Consider the following 20,311-nt stretch of genomic DNA (forward strand, 5'->3'; position numbering starts at 1 on the left):
TCACTTGAAAGGATTCAGAAGTTTATTATTGTTAATTCCTGCATGGGATACAGAATAACAGCTGGAGTCATCGCATGTGTGCCATGCAGTTCTCATTTGCTAGTTTTAATTATGGTCTGACTTTGTTTCCAAGCAAATATATCCTCTACTAAGGTTTTTTTTTTTTTAATCTGAAGAAGGCTCGTGCCTTCACGCAGTTGGCAATGCCATCTTACCATCAGCAGTTCTTTTAGCTGTCCTATTTTCAATGACTTAAGTCTCAGCTTCTTAAGTGTGCATGTCGTTCTGAGTTATGAACTGAGGTAGGTAGCTCTTTGGTCATATAAAGTCAGATTGCAAAAGGGCACGAGGTTTAGTCTCGTGTATGTGTTTTGGTCTCCTTAAAGCCTGTGTGAAGTTGAAATGCCTGCAGCAACACCAGGTGCTGATGGTAACCCTGAGACGCAATGCTCGGTGTCGAGTGCTTTTCTGAACACAGCTCAGTGCATTTGTGGCAGCAAAAAAAGTCAAGGAAGGAGAGGGAATATTTGAATTAAATACTATTTTTGCAAAATGTTACAGCTTACCTGAAATGAGTATTTCTCATATGTTTACGCTTAGTCTTCTCAGTCGTGTCCCTCACCCCTACACACGCTCTTTGCAATAAATATGGTTTATAGTTAACTGTAGAAGTACAGCGTAAGTCTGGATTAAGAGCTATGAAGAATATTTAAACATTACACTATTCTTCCATTGAAAACTGATCGCTGGAGTAAAATTGAGGAGAGACATACATGGGGTTTTGTCAGCTGTTGTCAACTTTCTGTCAGAAAAATAAGAGGGTCTGGAGAAAGGAAATGATTCTTATTATCTCTAAGGATGTACATGGGATACAGAATGCTAAATGTAAACCCTTGTGTTTGTCCTGGTGCTCTCCCATCCTTGCAGACGCGCCGGGAACACCTGATAAGCGGCAGCTTTGCTCTGCAGGCTTTGATATCGCAGCAGCTGTGGTGTCTCATTCTTGTAAAAGCTATTTTGGCCTTGGGAACGTGGACATGGGGTGACAGACTGCATCTCTTCACGCTTCCCTGGCCTGACGGCAGCTGGGGTTCCTCTGCGCTCTTGGGATGGCAAGGGCTCTTCACGGAGAGCGTAGGAGGGGAAGGCTCTCCAGCATCTTCTGTGGTGGGATCCTTAATTGACCTCAGTCCTGTGTAGCTTACCTGTCTTTCAAGAGCCTTCAGTCTTCACCCAGTTTCTATGGCCTGTCCCATGGAGGGGCTGCTTATTTTCAGCTGCCAACACACTTACATTTAGTTTAACTGTTGAAGGACACTTCATTTCCTCTGGAGACACTTAAACTATATATTCAAGGTTTTGTGGTACTGGGCCGTGGTGAGAACTGTTTTTGTGGTTTGTCGCTGCTCTCTTCCCTGTTCTGTCCTCGCTGCTGGGAGGGAGCTGAAGGAAATGGGGTTTTAACTCTTTCAGGGAGAAATTCCTCCCGGTGTGCACTGAAGCTTGCTCCGTCCTTTTTCCTTTTCCTTTCAACAGAAGTTAAAATAACCCCTTACTCACACAAATGGAAGAGAAGGGTTTAGCACAGTCTTAGCAGGAAGAGAAGGGTTTAGCACAGTCTTAGCAGCGCTGTAATTTAAAGTGAGCAGGTAGTTTTAATCCACCACCATTATACCTCTGTGATTATCTTAACTGGCTATTACACAGAAATAGCTGTAGTTAAAATGAAGCAAATCCTTTTGTGTTTATTGTGAATGAGGTAACCACTTTTTAAAGCTTGATGGATTCCTGGATTATTCTTTAGGGGTTTCTGTGTCTGACAGTTCTAGCCTCTGTACATCTTATTTGCCTTTCTACATATACTTACTCTGAATTAAAACTGTTTAAAAGGAGATGATGTAAAAAAAAAAAATCTTAAGCCTCTTAAAACTCTTATATTAACAGAGTATCATGTTTGTTGAGCAGAGAGCGTTGCTAGCGGCGTCGAGCAGAGATCCAGATGCAGTGTGGTCCCACTGCACCCCGGTGTTGGGATATCGAGCATCTCGCTGTACCGCCACTACAGCCTTTGGAAGATGTCTGTGTCGGGTGTGAGTCTCCCAGCCAGGCACACGCAGCACAGGCGGAGGGATGTGGAGTTACCAAGGAGCTTGGGGAGAAGTTGTGGAGTGCTCAGGGGTGCAGGTGAAATGAGCAAGCAGGAGGTAGCCCCTCCATTTTTCTAACTTGAAGCCCAGGGGAAGGGAGGTGATGCCTCAAGGAGATGGGAAAACAGGATCAGGATTGCCCAAAAATAAACTGTAGCTCTCTAGATCCTAAACAGAATAACCAAAGGGCACTTCAGTAATTTTGTACTATTACCTTTTTTTAATTGCTCTTCCTCTTTCTCCTCCACAGTTGCTCTCGGTCGTAACCAGCCCTTGAAAAAAGAGAAACCGAAATGGAAAAGTGATTACCCCATGACAGACGGACAGTTGCGCAGTAAGAGAGACGAGTTTTGGGACACAGCACCAGCTTTTGAAGGTCGCAAGGAGATTTGGGATGCCCTCAAGGCTGCTGCACATGCTTTCGAGAGCAATGATCACGAACTGGCACAAGCAATCATTGATGGTGCAAATATAACACTACCACATGGTAGGTTCACCTGAGCTGGACGTGGCCTAAGTGTAACAGTAGGCTAAGGCAAATGGGTTTTTAACCTGTAAATCAATTGAGACATATATGCAATATTTTTAAATACTTGTATTTCAGCATGCACAATGGCTTCCTATATGGTGTTTCAAAGCAGAGTTACATTAGTGTGTAGAGGGACCAGGAAAGCTACCTTTCTGTTGTTCCCTAAAGTTGAATGTGTGATCAGGGATGTGGTGTAATACACAACGTAAGACTCTGATCTCTGTAGGCAACACTTGTGACTTTCTGTAGTCTCTTAAAACACCTGCATGCTCGAAGGTACAGTTTTCTTAATTTTTTTCCAACCTCCCTTTGTACAGGAGTAGATTTCTTTTTTCTGTTCTTATGGTTTTCTTTGGCGCTTGAATTGTTTTGGGTTTGTTTTTTTTTTTTTAAATTTCATTTCTGAAGAGTATGAAAGATATTCCCCAAAACTTGGTGCTGGCAATCTGCTTTAAGATCTTGTAATGGTAAGTACTTATTTCAGGTGCTTTCCCTTTCAGTCTGTTGTTCTGAATTCTGATTTTTTTTTTCCAAGCTCTGTCCCTCAGTCCACCCTCTGAAATGAACCACTCGCCTTTATACCCAGTAGAAATACAGTTCAAGTTCTGCATTTCAAAAAAAAATAAAAATTGAATGGATTTGTAGCTTCAGTAACCTGAAAGAATCAGGATGAAATTAAAAAAAAAAACCCACCAAACCAAAACAACCCACACCAAAAAAACCCCCACCAACCACCCGTAACAAACCCCACTGAACTGAAGCAGGCATGTGTTCTGCTTAGGCTCTGCTTGGTGTGCTCTCTTCCAGAAGGGGCATGAAGAGGCTTGCACCAAATAATGAACTTGTTCCAGACATGTGGAGCTGAGTGCTATACAAAAGACATTATATATGTGCTGATTAGGGTCTCCCGGGAAGAGAAAAAGGGTGATAGGGAAGATTGCATACCTTGCTTTCCAGGGTAACTAATCTGCCTGAGACTGACAAGTCGTATGACTTTTTTTTTTTTTTTTTTTTTTTTTTCACCTGAGACTGACAACTTGTATGACTTTTTTTTTTTTTTTTTAAATTGGTGGTGTTTAGGACCTCAGTTTCCTTAAAGAAGTCACGGCTGATTGTGTAGGAATGGGTAGATTTGGGATCTGTCTGTCTTTTCCCATACTTAAGTGTGAAACACCACTGGTCATTGGGGCTCAGTGTGTTTTCCCTTCTCCTGTTCGGCACTGGGATCTCTGCACCATCGTTGAGAGGTGGAAACTTCCAGTGCTGCAACATGACCGACCTGGCTTTTCCATAATTCATGGGCGATCTTTTGTGGTCCTCCAGATCACTGTTTTCAAGGAGGTTTGTGTTTTGCTCATTTGATGATGAGTGAGTTTTTGTCAAGGACAGTTATGCCTACAGAAATGATTTCTGTAGTAGCTGTAGTTTTAAAAAGAAAATTGCCAATTATTTCCAGAACCTGCCAATGCCAAGGAGATCTCAGGTCTCCTCTTTGGTAGACTTGCTGGAGGTGTGTATACATTCTAGGCCCAAACCATTGGAGAGAAAAAAATAATTTCCCTGCTATATAAGCTAGTGTGGTTTTCAAAAGACAGAGAAAGGAGTCAGGTTGTCTAGCGTGGAACTGGAATGAGAAAACCTTGTTCTTCGCGTGCCTGTCATACCATATTTCTTTCTGTGCACTGGTTCATAAAACTGGTCAGAATCTGGAAATCCTCAATTACCTATCAGGCTTCTTGATTTTATATATCAGTAATGTACTTTAAATAGCATGTTTATTCTGTGTCCAGAAAACAAGAGAATAGTCTCCTCCTAAGTTGATAGTGTTGCTGGATTTTTGTCCTTCTAAAACATCTACATTGCTGAAAATATCCCAGCAGCAGCTGGGTGTTTAGGCAGCTTGTGCGATTGAGAGAATTGTATAGGGTCTGGCAGAACTGATAGCAGCGCTTACTGATAATTTTAAGTCTGATTCAGATAAATGGAAATAATTAGTATCTGAGAGACTGAGTATTTGCAGACTGAACGTAGTCACCGCGTTGTTTTGCTTAGTTGCTAAAATAAAAACAGTAGAGGTCAGGAAAACTCAGTGTTATATATGGGGCAGGTTTAACAAAATATAGATAACCTTCCACTGTAGTCTCTTACCACTTATGTGAGTCATTCTCCGGATCAGACTTTAGCTTAGCGTGGAGAACTGTCTCCTCATGTGTGAGTGCTCACTCTCTGCAGCAAGTCTGCTTGTGGCCAGGCACAGAAGGCTGATAGAAACACAATTCTTTTAGTGTGTGTGAGTGCTCACTCTCTGCAGCAAGGGTCTGAGTCTGCTTGTGGCCAGACACAGAAGGCTGATAGAAACACAATTCTTTTAGTAAATGAAAATGTAAATCCTGAGTGTGCTTTTGTAGTGAGAGGGATATTATTTATATGGTTATGGAATTTGACGAGACGCTGGTAATGAGCTATTTTGACAGCATTAGATGATGTATTCAGTTTAAATGTTGCACAAGTGTACATATGAACAGCACTTCCAGGGGAAACGTTAAATTTATGGCATCAAGTCATGTAAAGAAGCTGTTTGACGTGTTAGGTCTCCGCTTCCTCTCTTTGGAGTGGCATAATAACTTGTAATTGTGGAGGAGGATTTTATTTAAGTGGGAAAGTTTAAGTCTGCCTGGAAGAATGTGCCTTTGGGTTCTGAGATGGAGTCACTTACGTGTCCACGCTCCTCGCTTACGAGAAGAGAGGATGGGTGATGCATAGTTTCAGCACTCCCTAATTTTGAAAATAGCATTTCATAGTTTATTGAATAACCGCTTATTAAGCTTATTCAGAGTTTAAGGCTTTAAGTCCCAGGAGTTTCTGGTTGCAAGCAAAAATCTGAAACTGGGCAGGTAACTCGCATTTCTTCTCTTCGGGCAGTCTGAGGAATGTAGGATGGATGGTGTGCCGTGGAAATTAGCCCTTTTAATGTCATTAAATGTAATACTTAAGGGAGAAGAAGTATGTGAACACTTAAATTTGGCTTTTCAGCAGACAGTGTGCTTGGGGTCCTGCCTACTGCTGGCAGACTGTAATCTGCTTTCTAAGGCCCACGTGCAGAATATTCAGAATATTTTAGAAATAAGTCGGGAGCCAAATTTGTATCGGAGGCTCTGTTGCCCAAACCAGGCCTGGCCTGAGGCCGGATTCCAAATACAGAGAATATTTTGAATATTTATCCAGGATCTCAAGTTTAGTAGTGGTTTTTGTACCCACAAAATTGCATTACTTGCCTTTTATCCAACTTTCTGTTGGTGACACTTGTCTTGTGCATCAGCTGCTTGCATAGTTCTCTCTGCAATGTGACCTTTCCACTACAGAGAAAGCTACTTCTTTTAGAAATTCAAGTATTTCTTAGTCATCAAGCTTTGTTAGTGCCATGTATGAATAGATTATGAATAAAAGCCTTCCATTTATGGGCTCAGTAATGCCTGTTATCAGCAAACTGAGTTTGTCTCCAGGCAGGTAGAACAAATAAACTGTCCTTCTTCTGAGTGACACCAAAAACCTCCGTGGTTTTGTTTACAAAAACTCTGTGCAAAATTTAAAAAGAGTGGAAAATAGCGGTTAAGTACTCCAGCTGCTGCCCATGCATTAACCACCCAGTTGGGTGCTTACCTGGCTTACGCTGCTGCCTGGATTTGCCCAGGTAACTGCTGAGCTGTGCCGTGCCCCACGCGGGGGGGGTCTGTCGTCCCACCCTGCCCTGGGCTCTGCATGGGGACCTGTGTCACTTCCAAAACTTCTTTTTTTTTTTTTTTATACCCTTTTTATTGTCTGTAGCTGTTTACCTGGCCAGACAGCAAATAAACATCCGGTTCAGGCTGTGTCTTCTGTAACAAAGTTAGGAGGAGACTTAAAATGCTTGCAGAGCCTCCTGAAATAACACCTAGTTGCCTATGTGCAATTTTTTCTTCTGGTCTACCAGAAACCCTGGCAGAAACTGCTAGGGAGTGCCAGCTTGCCTCCTTGGAGTTTAGCCTTTGTTTCTTTAAATGTAAGGAAAAGGGAAAATTTGCTGCTTAAGCATGAAAATGCTATGTATTTCCCCAAATAAAGCAACCATTTAGGAAGATGACATGTAGAAATCAAGTAAATCCTGAAAACTTGTATTTGTGATGGGACAGACAAGGATGGGACATTCTTCCTTTGGTTTCTTAGCTCACCAAAGAATCTTGATTCCTAAGGAAAACCAACATCAACGAAGATAAATTCCTTTAACTCTGTTGAAAAAATGGAAAATTTTACATTTTTTCCTCTCCCGAAGGAATAGGTCTTCTGCAAATTGGTGCAATTCTATGAGACTATGGCATTTCCTCTCTTTTCTTTTCGATGTGCACAACTGAGGCTTAAAAAAACCCAAACCAAACCCATACGTCTCCATTTTAACTGTCCCTGTGTGGCAAGCTTGTTGTGTACATATTCAAACCCTGCATTACTTACAAAATTAAACCTTGTGGGAAGTGGAGGAGTGGGAAGAGGGGGCTGGGGAGTGAGTAGGGACTGACCGAGGTTTGCAGTACAAATTCGAGCCTAGCTGATGCTGCAAAAATAAAATTGCTTTTTTATTCCAGAAACCTATAGGAAAGCGAGGGGAAAAAAACACCCCATCTCTTCTTAACAATGTGTTCAGCCAGATATCTCACTTGGCTAACCTGTGTGAGGAAAACTCTAACCAATATAATTTTTCTAATGGATGCCTTTTGCTGTCTTCTGCAGTTAAAAATAGCATGTAAGAAGTATTAAATAAATAAATAAGCTTGTGGGGTGGGCTTAGCACTTCTCATCTATCTTGGGTGCCTCTGTGGGATGTATTTAAAAATAGAAATAACGTTATCACCAATTTATACTTTTTTTTTCTCGTGTCTTAAAGTAGCACATCCTCAATATTTTATTAATGAGTCCATTTAAATTTAATGAAGAACACTGTTACATACTTCTCAGCTATCAAAAAGGAAATGTTAGAGTATGTAGTATTTTATTAGGGTCTGCAGCTAATGTTAGTGTTGAGCTGAACTTGTCCTGAAAGTAGTTTAATATTAATTGGAATCTGTCTGGGGTTAAGTGGAGTTTTTAAATTTCAGGATGGACACTTAATCTGCTGTAGCATAGTTACCAGTATATTGGGTTTAACTCCTTTAATGCTATTTGAACGATAAAGGGGCTTCTCTGTTAAGCCCAGTGGCTTTGTGCTCGGGAGCAGTCAACTTCTCTGTGCCTTAAAATACAGCTCCTGTAGCTCTCAGCGGGCTTTTTCCATGAGTGGTCTTGCAGTGCCGGCTCTTTGTGTGCAAGCAGAACTGTCACATTTACTGTGTGTAACACTTGAGATCATGAAAAGTGGGGATGTGAGTATTTAACTTAAATGCTGGGGGAAAGTAGGTGAAATTACTGAAATGTTCTTGCCATGAATAAAGCATTTTCTTCCCCTTTGGGTGAAATATTCAACAGAAAACCATAAAAAAATCCCAACTAAACCAAAAAATCCCAAAGCCAGCAGCAGTGGTGTAGAGGAAAGCATGCTTCACCTCCCTTGTTTACCCCGCGCCAGTCCAAACACAAATTTCTATTTCCAGCAAAACTCTCTTTCCCCTATTGAGCTGTAACTATGCATCATACTGTGATATTTGCTGCCTTCGGGCCTGATGGTTCCCCACACTCAAGAGCAGCTTTTAATGGCTGTGCCTGCAGTCCTGCATCCCTCTGTGCGCTGCCTCCCCTTTGTGTGCGCGGGGGTTTTGGAGACGGCTGCTCTCTGGAAGGACCTGCCGTCCGCCGGTGCTCGGCTGCTGCTCGGGGCAGCACTGTGGTTCAGTAGACCCTCAGGATGCACAGGCTTCTTACTGACCAGGTTGGGTTGGGTTTTTTTTTTTAGTACTTAGCCAGTACTACGAGAGCACTTAATAGTTGTGCTTAATAAAGAAAGTTGCCCTCTGCTAGGTTGAAAACTCCATTGTTGTTAGTAAATGAAGGATTTCACGCTGTTGCTCAAGACCTTGGGAGTACAAGGGGAAGAGGAGAGAGGGTAATAGCTCAAGCTGATCGAGCAGTATGATTTGGGGTAAATGGGAGAGCAGCCCATAGCACGGGAGCGTTTGGCAAGATGTCAGCGTTGCTTTTAGCGTTGATTGCATTCGCTGTGCAAGTAGTCCTGAGGAGGTTTTTATACTGCTCGAGTAAATCACTGGGAGTGTTGGAAGACTTCTGCTCCCTACTGCAGCTGGTATTTCACCTTCTTTCATAGGTCTCGAAGTAAATCAGAAGCATCATTGAACTTTTTTGGAAACAAAAGCTGTATCTGTGCTCAGAAGTGTTGGACAGGCACATGGGTTATTGGTTATGTTACCTTTATTAGGATGGTGTTTTATTAACTTCGTTCAGTGGATGGTATTACCGTGTTTCCATCCTTACTAAGATTATTCTGATGCTTGAGGAAATTTCAGGCTGACAGGTTTTGCCTTGCTCTAACTTATTTTCTGCAATGGTTTTATGAAAAGTTTGCATAGCAAGATCATGCTGGTGCAAGAAATGCAGGATTTGTCTAAAGCAGTTGTCCCCGATGTTTGAAACTGGATGGACAACAGAGTCTGTACTGGTGGTAGAGGCAAACCATAAGCAAAAAAATACCGTTTTCTTCTTCCTTGCAGGGCTGAGGAACACAATAGCGATGGGAAAGCTGAGCGGTATATGCCATCGATGTAAGTTAGTCATCCCAAGCAGCCTCATCCTTGCTTACAAGGAGAGAGGAGGGTGTACAGACCCTCCTTTGCACAACAGAACTGCCCAAGGTTGCGTAGGGCTTGGAGTGAGGGAAGGAAGGGGTGATCACGGTAGCTTATTTTTGTAGAAACAGTAACTAAGGCTGAAAATAGCATTCATTGCTTTTACTGAAAAGGAACCAGACAGTTCTCTTGTCCTGGAAGAGGGAAAGTCAGCACCCAAGTGCCAGCACTCCTTTTAAGGCTGTATCAGCTGTTGGTGGCTGTGCCACTTTGTATTCATTTAATAAAAGGTATTATATATCATAGGCATATAAATTTGTTTGTATTAAAGCCAGATCCTATATCAGAAGAGGGTTAATATCCTCCAGGAGGGAAATCGGGCTTACACATCTGCTGCGGTGGTTTTACCTATTAAATGAGAATACCTGCCAAACCCTGCTCCTCATGTCGCGTGCCTGACCTTTATTAACATCCAAGAGGCTGCATGTGAATGCCAGCGGTGGGATGCTACTGTAAATGAGCTTTCTGCAATGGGCCCTGTGTGTCCATCTTGTATACCGATTTTCCAGGCTCCCAGAACAGTAATCCCTAAAAGTGAGCTGCCAGACATACATGGGAAAGGAAGCAGTGGAAGGTAGTTAACAGGCTCTCAGGAGTTAGTCTTTAAATTTGTACAATAATTCGGAAATATCTACAACAAAATTATATAGTAGATGTTCAACACTGACCATTTAATATACATCTCCCTTAAAATAAGTAGTTCCAGAAGTGGAACTCTGGAATTTCTGCAGTGCTTATTGTGTGATGGCTATATTGGACTTAACTGTTGTATTGATGAATCTGTGGTTGAGAGAATCTGTACAGCAAATTTTGCTTAGTGTTTTAAATTGAATCTGCTTCTATAAACTGCTGCCCGTTGAGCCACAAGATCTCTGTGGTTTTTATCCTGCCCTTGCCTGCGAGCTGCTGTATCCATTGCTTAGCCTTTGCTGGGGGTTAAGGTTGTAGACATTACTTTCTCATTTGTCTGAAGAGACTTTTTAATTGTAATTGACAAAATATTTTTTCCTGTAATGTATTACATTGTCTACGCACCTGTGAAATGTTGTTGAACAATGTGGTTTTGTACGTGGATACAGAATGCTCGGTCAGGTTTTTCTGATGTCTCTTTAAAACGACAGTGAATGGTATTTTGGTGACTGTGGCTGTCTAAAATTAGATTTCAGCAGAGTTATGAAAGCTTTGGGAGGTCTGGCTATCAAAGCATGTCTGTCAATACGATCAGCAGTAGCACTGAGATGAGCATGCAGGCCGCAAAAGTTAAGGAAACTCCTGCAAAGCATTGGGGGAGACCAACTCATCTTCAAAATCCATTTCATGGAGCAACTTTTGTGCATGCTCCTTCTGCCCTCTCTGTCCTCAGAAAGAAAGTACCTCCTGCTGATGAGAAATCTCTGAAATGCTCTGGCTGTTTCACTTCTGCTCAGGTACAGTAATTGCTTTTTCATTAGAAGACTTGATCTAAATTAAGGATCTTCAACCAGTGGCCTCCAAGCTGTGTGCTCCCTGCTCGGACACGGAACTCAACCTGCTTCAATCCGCTTCCCAGTGGCAGCCCAGAGGCAGCCGGCAGGGTGGCAGCTTCTCTTCCTCTGCCGTCTCTTGCCTCTGTGCTTCTCAGTGTTTTCTCTGTGCTCCTGGGAAATGCCTTTTTCCAGGGAGGCAGGCATGCACGTGGTGCTGGGGAAGGGCAGATGCACCGCTGCCCTGCTGCACGAGCAAAGTCCTTACACGTTACGCTCAAATCAAGAAAGGTCCCTTTGCTCTGTAGTTGTCGCAGCTGAAGGCTGGCCAGATGCTTAGAAGGTCTAGCAAGTTGTCTGGTAAGAGGAGGAGAATTGTTTCATTTTTACTTTTGATCCATGTGAAATTTAGAAAGACAAAAGTTAATTACTACACCAATTACTTCCAACTTTTACTGTCCTTTGGAAAAGGAATTGAGGATTCAAAATGTAGATGCAAACTGTAAAACATTGAAATCTTTTCTAAAGCCTTGTTTCACATTCTCTTCTACCACTTTCTGTTGTCATTTGGTTTAACAGCGCTGTCAAGCCTGTAAAGCCTCATCACATGACTGTTGCACAATTGGCAGCTTTAGCTGCGTTTTTCTTTTTAAACTGGAACTTCAAGGAGGAGATATTCAATTTATAAATATGAGTGAGAAAACAGCTCTTCCTGGCTGAAAATACAGCATGTTATTTCAGTTCCTGGCTCCTTAAAGCAATCCATTTGTTTACCTTCACACTGAAAAAGGACAAGTTTGCACCGTTAATTTATAGACTATAGTGCAGTAGAAACACCTTCTTTCATAGTAACCGCTTCAGAGCTGGGAGTTGAAAGCTTGGAGAAACCTTTGATTTGATTTTTATGTTTAAGTGAATGCTTATGCTCTTGAGCACTTTCCCCATTTCCCTTTTGAAAGCCTTGTAGGGGAGAGGGGCAGGGAGTTAAATTGAGTAGCCCCATGCTGCATTGACCTGGAGTCTCACAGCCAGTTGGGTTTGCTCTTCAGTGGTGTTTTCTCCTGTCTTTGCTTTGGTTTTTACTCTGAAAAGGCCCATGCCAAAGTAGAGTGTTAACTGTGAAGGTGCCTATAAAGCACAAAATAAACAGAGGAAGAGAAACCCGTGGTTTTATGTGAAGTGGTGTAAAAGATTGCTTTCCTAAATAGCAAATCTAGCTATTGCTGGCTTTTTTCATTTTATATAATTTCCTGGTTTGTTTTTGCTTGAGTCAGAGGAGGGATGCAAGGGAGCAGGCACGCGATGCTGTACAGCAGGATGGGGCTGCTGCTTTGCCAAGTCCCCTTCCTTAGAGCTGTTGGCACTTTGGAGGGGAGAGTGCATCCTAGCAGGGGAAATACTGAGAACTAATGACTTTGGTGGGGTGCGTGGGTGTGTTCACCATTTCTTTCAGGTATGAGAGGCAGCATGGAAGAAAGCAGAAGCTATATTCCCAATTTGAGAGAGCAGTGGTAGAAGTTGGTTTCCCAATACTGACCAGAGTTGTGGACCCTGAACACTTTAAGCTGCAGAGCAAGACTGAGCACATTGCCTGCTTCCCTTTACACAAGCTCCTTGTTCCCCCTGCACACCTCTGGGGCTGCAGGATGCTGAGCAGGGTCAGTGTACATCTTTGGGTTCAAAATGTCCTTTGTCACAACGTTGGGTTGCTTTTGACATTCATCAGTTCCCCCATTCAGTTTATAAGACTGCTGTGAGCACCTATAGCAGGGCAATTTTAAGGGCATTGCAACAGCAGGGGAACTGGGAGTCTGGCAACTGCTAGGATGGTTTTGCTGCTCAGAAAAACATCCACAGCCACAGAAGTGGTGGGAGGGGACCATTTAGGAAGGGCCTTTCCTTTCACAACCAGTGGCTTGCATGCATTATAGAAAGAGAAGGATGTAAAACACCAGTGATTTTAAAACTCAGTGCACTGCAGAAGAGCCCGTGTGTACCACATAATTAAGAGATTCTTAACAGCACCATCAAATGGGTTATTCACTTCCATCCCCTCTGCTGGAGAGTTGTGGGCTGGGTGTAACTTCAGGTTTCTGAAGAACACTGGGGTGTAGGCCCTGCGTCCTGGGAGGACTCTGCTCCACTGGGATGTGGTTAGAAGAAGAGAGAGGTAGAGGTGCTTGAAGAGATGCTTTGAGCATCATCCATCGCTAGGCTGGAGCATCATCCATCGCTAGGCTGTCACAGCTTGTGGCTGAATTAAAAACATGTGTTTGTACAGTATTTTGTTTCAGTAGAGAAATGCTTCTTGTGAAAGTGAGCCATTCAAGAGATCCCCTGACTGAAAACTAGAGAAATGCCAATAAATTCTTTTGTAATTGGTGAATTCCATGTGAGAAGCCTGTGTCTGCATTGCCCACCAGGCCGTGCTCCCCAGGGTTGGTGTTTCTCTTGTTCTCAAGGAAGCAAGTAACAGCCAGGCTAACGTTTGGCCAATATTCATGTTCTTTCTGCGTTGCAGCCGCTGTGCATAGCATGTGGTAGAAAGCTGATTTGTGAGTAGAGAATGAGGGAAAATGACAATAACTAATTAATGAGGCAATTAAAGATAATCAAACTAATTGGGTTAGTGTATAACTACTGGAGGTGCTTTTATTCTAATGGTGCAACCATTCCTGTTATTTTAATTTTGTTTTCAGTCCTCTTCAAAACTCCAGATCATTATGTGGGATCTCTTACTCTTTCCTCCCCTTTGCTTAAAGCTAACGCACTTGGGCTGGTACCCAGACACTGAGGAGTAAGTACATGTATTCACAATGTAAAATGCACCTTGTGCTGCTTCAAAGCAAAGGGCTACTGTGGAAGACAATGAGAAGACCCATCCCTCTCTGGGAATTGCTTTATTTTTCTTACTGCTGCCTTCATTAGTGCCTGTGGCACTGGGACATGTGCAATTCTGCAGCTGCTGTCTCATGTGTTGGATATTTTCTGTAGGAGTGGTAGAGCTCTCTCTGCCATCCCGGGTGCAACGTGTTGGTTCTAGCAAAGGACACATTATGCTGTTGTGCTTAGATGGACTCCTCCTAACCTTGAAACCAAGTCTATTTTCTCAAAAGCCTCTTCAGTACAGAGCTACAATTAAGATGATGCTTTCCGTCATTTCTGCTGTGATTAATATTTTTAAAATAGATACACAACATCCTTTCTGAGGAACACTGGATTTCCATGTTTTCTTCAAATGAAGCATTGAATCAAATCATCAGGATGTAAAGCAGTTGTGGCTGGCTGAAATATTTATATATCTAAATGCAGGTTGGAAACTATCAACCCTTCAAATAATAACCCACTTATAGCTGTATCCTACAGTTGTTTTCCTTAAATATTTTTAACTTCTGCTCTTGTTATTTTGAAAGGTATTTTGAGGAGCTTCGTCAACATAATTGCTTGGACTCTTCTCAAGTCTCTTCCCCTGGTAGCATATGCCTGTCTGTTTCCTGTCTTTGGTTTCAATTTGCCTTTTCTGCTGCAGTGAGGATGACTGTACAACACTTTTTCAGAACTGCTTTTTTTTTTTTTTTTTAAACCATTCATGCATGACCAGGAAAGTGCAGCTAACTCCTTTAAGGAAAAAGAAAAAAAAAACAAAACCCCAAGACTGACTCTATAGGATGGCCATTAAATGCTTAAAATAAAACTGGACTCATGATGAAAGAACACCTCAAATTCTTCTTACAAGAAGCTGTAGACTGGTTATTGATCTGCATGTTGCAGATCCTCCAGAGAGGAGTATGTCCATCTTAAGTGAATAATATTCCTCTGGTACTTGATAGTGGTCAGGACGTGATGTCTAGTTTATTAGGTACACTTCGCAGGAATGGACACTTACTCCATCATTTACTGGGTATCTGCTTCATCTGCCTTACTGTCTGCTAGTAAAATGAGAAAAAGAAATATGAAGTGCTTAAAATGTATTCCTCATTGAAAATTTCAGCGTAAGCCAATGAGAGCCCCCTAGATGCTGCCTTCTGTGTGAAAAGGTGATGTTCAGAGGTGGTACTGCTTGCTTCTATAATTGACACGGTGTTTTGCCTTGAAATCGGTGTTTCTGAAGGAATTGGTGTCCTTCAAAGTGCCTCAGTTCGGTAAATGAGGGGCACAGCCAGACCTTGGATATCTCACTTGCTCCTTGCCCATGGACGCACCCTGCTCCTCGATCTCCAGTTGACAGCGGCCATAGCATTTATCATCTTTCCCTGTTTTGGCTTCAGGTATTTAAATAATAGAAAGATGGTAACTTTTCTCCAAGACCAAGGCAAGATAGTTATGGTCAGAAGTGTCCCAAGTCGCAGGACGTTTCTCCCTAGTGCAACTTTCTAGGAACAGGTAATGGCTGAGGAAAGTCCTGCCTGGGGTGTGTTAGAGAGCCCGGGCAGTACTCGCTGGCCTGGTAGTGAGCCAAAAGGAGGTATTTTAGTACTTTAAAATTTTCCACAACCTCTTTCAATAAATACCTTGGGATGGTAACTTCAAGTCATTACTGGGCTGCAGTGAGTGTGTTACAGAACGGATTCACCTCTGGAAATGGAGGTGAAAACTCCTGAATATCTTCAGCACTTAGCAGGCTGATACGGGTGCATTGGAGCCTGATGAAAGCATGTGATAGACACCAGCTTCATCTGGTGAAGCCCAGATTTGCCAGTAAGGGGAAAAATACTAATTTCTAAGAAACTCAGGTTTTTTCCTTAGCGCTAGTGTGCCTTGCCTTGAAAAGGTTAAAACAGTAAGGGACTTCGAAATACTAACTTGAAAGAGGCTGAGTTTGTTCAGACCTAGGGCTGGTAGTTGCTTTTTGCTGACGGTTACCTCTGAGGAGCGGGGTGGCTTTGCTTTTTTGCTGATACACATCTGAGCCTAACATAGAGCCTAGTACAGAGTAAGCGATGTTTGCTTTGTAGCGTTACTGCAAAGAAAACTTGCAACAAAGTAAAATGTGTTTTTCCATACACACTTTGACTATTAGTCATTATACAGAAATAATGAAATTTGAGAGCTGCCTTTATTTGTTCCATAATGATCAGGAAGTTTTTTGCAGAAGGTCATAGCTGCGGCAAGGCCTTGAATTTTTAACCTGTCTGGGCTCTCACCCCAGACAGATCCCCAAAGCCTCTGCTAGGTGCATGCTTAGGGTGTGATGCAGCTCTGACTAACATGCAATCTTCTACGTTTATGCTTAACCAATATATTTTTTCTTTTTTATTATAAATAAGGTAACTCTAAAGGAACAGCGGCCTGGAGGTGAAGAGCACACTACATGGGGTAAAGCAATACTGCAGGTTCTGTTGCTTCACATCTTCCCTGCAACCTTCTGTAATCCCCTCCGCCCCCACCTTTTTAAACAGCCTTGTGTTGTAGTTTTATTTTAGGACATGGGTATCAACGTGGGATTGTCAGTTTGCTTGACCCTCCTGGAGCCTTTAACGTTTTTGCTGGTTATCCTTGGAGACTGAGCAAGTAAATGCCATGCTTGTTAACAGGCCTTTGAATGTCAGCACAAGGATACAGGCAAGTTTGGGAGCAGTAAGAGAAAAACGATCGGGACAAATTTTTGTCGAGCTCATTCTGTGCTTTCTTTCCATCCCCTGTTACATATAGGTAGGTGCAGGCTCAGATCATAGTGATACTTGACTTGCTTTGTTTCTCCAAATGTCCCCGCCCCCTTTAACATGATGGATAATAGAGGACAGCAAATGTAAATGGAGAGAGTATACAGAGAAGCTTTTTTACCAACCAGATTTTTTTTTAATTTTTATCTAAGAAGCCTGTCTAGACAGGCATCTATTTTAATGACATGCAAAGCAGAATAGTACATGAATACTTCATTAGTAAAAAGACTTGTCATCTTTGAACCCTGATGTAATGTTTCTTGGAAGCTGTTACCTTCTTGCAATATTAGATCCAGGTTTTACAGAGTGATGTAGAAGTGGCAGTACATATGGTATTGCTAACACGACAACTACCAGGCATTAATACATAATTGCCTTTCTCTATCAAACCTCATTTGGATAAAGAACGACTCACTGATGAATTGGTCTGTCCTGGAGTTTGTATTGTGGCAAAAGCTTGCAAGGAAAGGGAAGGAGAAACTTGTCATAAAGGATGCCCTGACTGGTTAACCAGCCTCTGAACCCATGGTGGTTGTTAAAATTCACCATCTTCTTGCATCGTGTAGTTCATAGCTGTTGTTCATATCCTGGTCTAGTACCTGGCAGGCCTTAGCCACGTTGAGGATTGCAGGTGTGTTCCAGCCCGATGCATGTCTCAGCCGTCTGCCACAACCAGAGCAGAAGTCAGTGAGCTGCATAGGCTGGAGGTATTTGTGCTCTAGTACAACTGTATTAAGGAAGAATTAGCTCTGTTCTGTAAGTTACACCGCTGTCAAGTTTTGAGCTTTCTGGCGTAGGTCCCCTCTTCTCTGGCTTCCCCGCTCTCTGGCAGATGAGGATGGTGGGGCTGCAGATCCCACTTCTTCCAACAGGATTGCCACTGCTGTTGGCGTTAGTGAGGATTTTTAAGAGGAATTTTGAGGGAGTTGGTTCAGGGCCTGAGCCCCCATTTCTCACAAGCAATCTCCTTCCCGAATTGTTTTCCATCCCCACCCATCCCTCCTCCCACGGCAGCTAATCCCTTTCCTCTCCCTGCCCTGCTCTCCCCTGCCAGCACAGCTGGGACAGTAAGGGATGCCCAGCTACTAACTGCAGCTAAAATTTGAAGAAAGGTAGCTTGTCTATCTAGTGCAGAAATTTCTCTTTCAGAAGACTCTGTTAATCTTAATTATCTTTCACCTTCAGCCTAGTTAATGAGTGCTAATGAATTAACTGATGCTGGTGCTCTGCTATGATAAAGGGAGAGGATCAGCGTGCCCAGCAATGCACTTTGCATATCTGCACCAGCCTTTTCCCAAAATAAACACCCCCCTACTCCTTCCCTGTTCCCCCTCCCCAAAATCCAACCCAAACCAAAAGATTTCTGACAAACATAGGTAGCAACAGCATGTCGGCAGCTTGGCTTTCAGTTGCAGCACATGGATGAGACACACCTCAGAGCGGGTGACGATGGCACGTCCCTCCTAGCCAGCGGATCAGTGCAGAAGGAGCTGCACAGACCTCTTGTCTCACTTCGCTGTTGAGATGCATCTCGGTTTCTTTGTGTTCAGGCGATGCCACCTTAGAGCGCAAGCTTCGCTCTCTGCAGTGCTGCTGCCCTCTGGTTTCTGTAGGTACCGGGTGCTGCTGATTCCGTGATAGCGGTTTGGGTTTTCCTCCCCTGTGCCAGTGTGCGGGCGTGAGTTGCAAAACTGGTTTTAAGAATGGTTTACTCATGAGATTGCCAGCTTGGTTCACAAACCTGCTCTGCGCTAAGGTAGGGTGTGCTTAGTTTGAAGCAGGGTGACTTAAATACACATGGGGGATCTTTGGCTATATGCTCTGACAGATCGGCTCTCCCAAGTATAACAGCAAAAGCAACTAGTTAGGACCATTGAGGTTGGAAGGGACCTCAGGAGGCTGTCTAGTCCAACTCTCTGCTGCAAGTGTGTCTCAGGTTATTGCCTTGCTGAACGTTTTCAGACAGCTGAATGTACATTATTTTATCAGCGATCTTGGAGCCCGGGTGAGCTGGGTTTTCTGAAGAACATCCAAGCGTGGAGATGAGCATGAGCAGTGGAATAGCTGATTCAATGAACCAGCTACGAGCTAGTTCTCCTGCCAAAAAATGGGGTGGGAGGATTACAAAGGCTGTAGCAGAGTGCCTTAATTTTTTCCTCCTTTGCCTGGTTGTAATGCACTAAGCACAATTCCAGTCTGTCTTGTGCCAGTTGCCACAAGCGGGAGTGAGCTGGTCCCCGCTCGCCAAGCAGCTCCTGAAGCACTGGGATCTCCTGCTGGCTCTGGGAGTCATTCTCCTTTGTGGAATTGAGCCAGACCGATAATGTTCCTGTAATGGAAGAGCTGGTTTTCAGTGAATCTGAAATGAGACTTATTAAATGCTTAACACTTATTATCTACAAAACCCATTCTTCAAGGAGCTGGAGCAAGTTCTTTTTTCCAAGGGAGGCTGAGGATGAGAGCAGAGCTGTGTTGTGTAAGCAGTTGTGCTGTGGCTTAGGAGACAAGCTTGTACCTTTATACAGGCTTTGTACAGTAGCTTTATAGTAATTTAGATTTGCATAACCCATGGAAGTTCAGTGTGGAAGAAGCATGGGAGAGGGGGTTTATATACCGTGGTTTATTATCAAGGGCTTCGTCCACACCATTAATGATCATAGCCAGTTTATTGTTCTCTGTATGTGGGGCAAGGCACAGGCTTGCACGAGTGCTCCCACACGTCGCCCTCCAGAAAACGGGAGAGCTACAGTTGTTACCTGCAGCATTAAGCCATTTCAGTCATTATTAAGTTATATGGGGTTTAATGTGGAAGAGCTTTTTTTTTTTTTCTTTGAACTCCTCCCAAGGTTGTAGGTGAGATGGAAAAAAGCACTGCGTGTTTTCACTTGTTTGTCTCAATCCTGTTCAAGTACTGAGCAAAGTCACCCTTCACCACTCTCGCATGCTGTTGACGTCAGTACACTTTTTTTTTTCCCCTTATAAGATCCTGTGTTTCCCAGCTGTGACCTGGAATCGGCAACTAATAAAGATGAAGAGATAGTTCAGCTTTTTCTGCCTCAGTCATTGCTCTCTAGGAATTACTGTACTGTAGGACCCAGAAGACGACCCACTTCTTTCCTGATGCTCGTAAGGAGTTTGAGGCATTAGTGACCTATATTGGATTCAAACCAGTAGTCTACAGGTGAAAGTTCTACTATTGCCAATTTATTCAGCAATCCAGGCTCAGCTTGGGTTTGGAATGGAGCTTTTCAGTGAGAAAAACAAATGAACCAGCTGTTCCTTGGGCAAATGTGTTATACACAGACACTTAAGCTCCTTAAATTAGCTAGTCTCATTGCAATGCTAGATTTTGTTTTGTGTCATCTTAATTTTTCTTCCTGCGGCAAGTCTGTCTGGGGGAAGGGAAGAAGAGATGGAAATCTGCTCAGTTTTTAAGTTCTGGGCTTTTCTGAGCAATCCTTCTCAAAACTGCTCAAAATCTTAAAGAAATAGAAGGCACATCATGAACAGAAAACAAGAGGTTTTGCTTTTTCTGAAGAGAATGGTATGCAGCCTTAAAGAAATGCCAAAATGGCGTTAAAATGCATTAAAACTTTTTATGTTTTTGGATGAGTGTGGTCATATATACCTAATTCCAATGACTTCTTCAAAAGTTTATGTCATTTAGGTCTCTTAAATTGTTAGT

General features: G+C 42.9%; 1 protein-coding gene across 1 annotated transcript in view; it reads left to right on the forward strand.

The window, feature by feature from the left end:
• Window positions 1-1,318: 1,318 nt before the first annotated feature.
• The window catches only part of UBTD2 (ubiquitin domain containing 2), a 23,918-nt gene continuing 4,925 nt past the window's right edge, over window positions 1,319-20,311 (forward strand). The window contains exons 1-2 of the mRNA XM_009647086.2: window positions 1,319-1,377; window positions 2,398-2,634. Of these exons, the coding sequence (XP_009645381.1) occupies window positions 2,460-2,634 (175 nt within the window). The 5' untranslated portion in view covers window positions 1,319-1,377; window positions 2,398-2,459. The remainder of the gene's footprint in view (window positions 1,378-2,397; window positions 2,635-20,311) is intronic.

The sequence above is a fragment of the Egretta garzetta genome, unplaced genomic scaffold (genome assembly GCF_000687185.1).
Source record: "Egretta garzetta isolate BGI_Z169 unplaced genomic scaffold, ASM68718v1 scaffold209, whole genome shotgun sequence".
Lineage (NCBI taxonomy): Eukaryota > Metazoa > Chordata > Aves > Pelecaniformes > Ardeidae > Egretta > Egretta garzetta.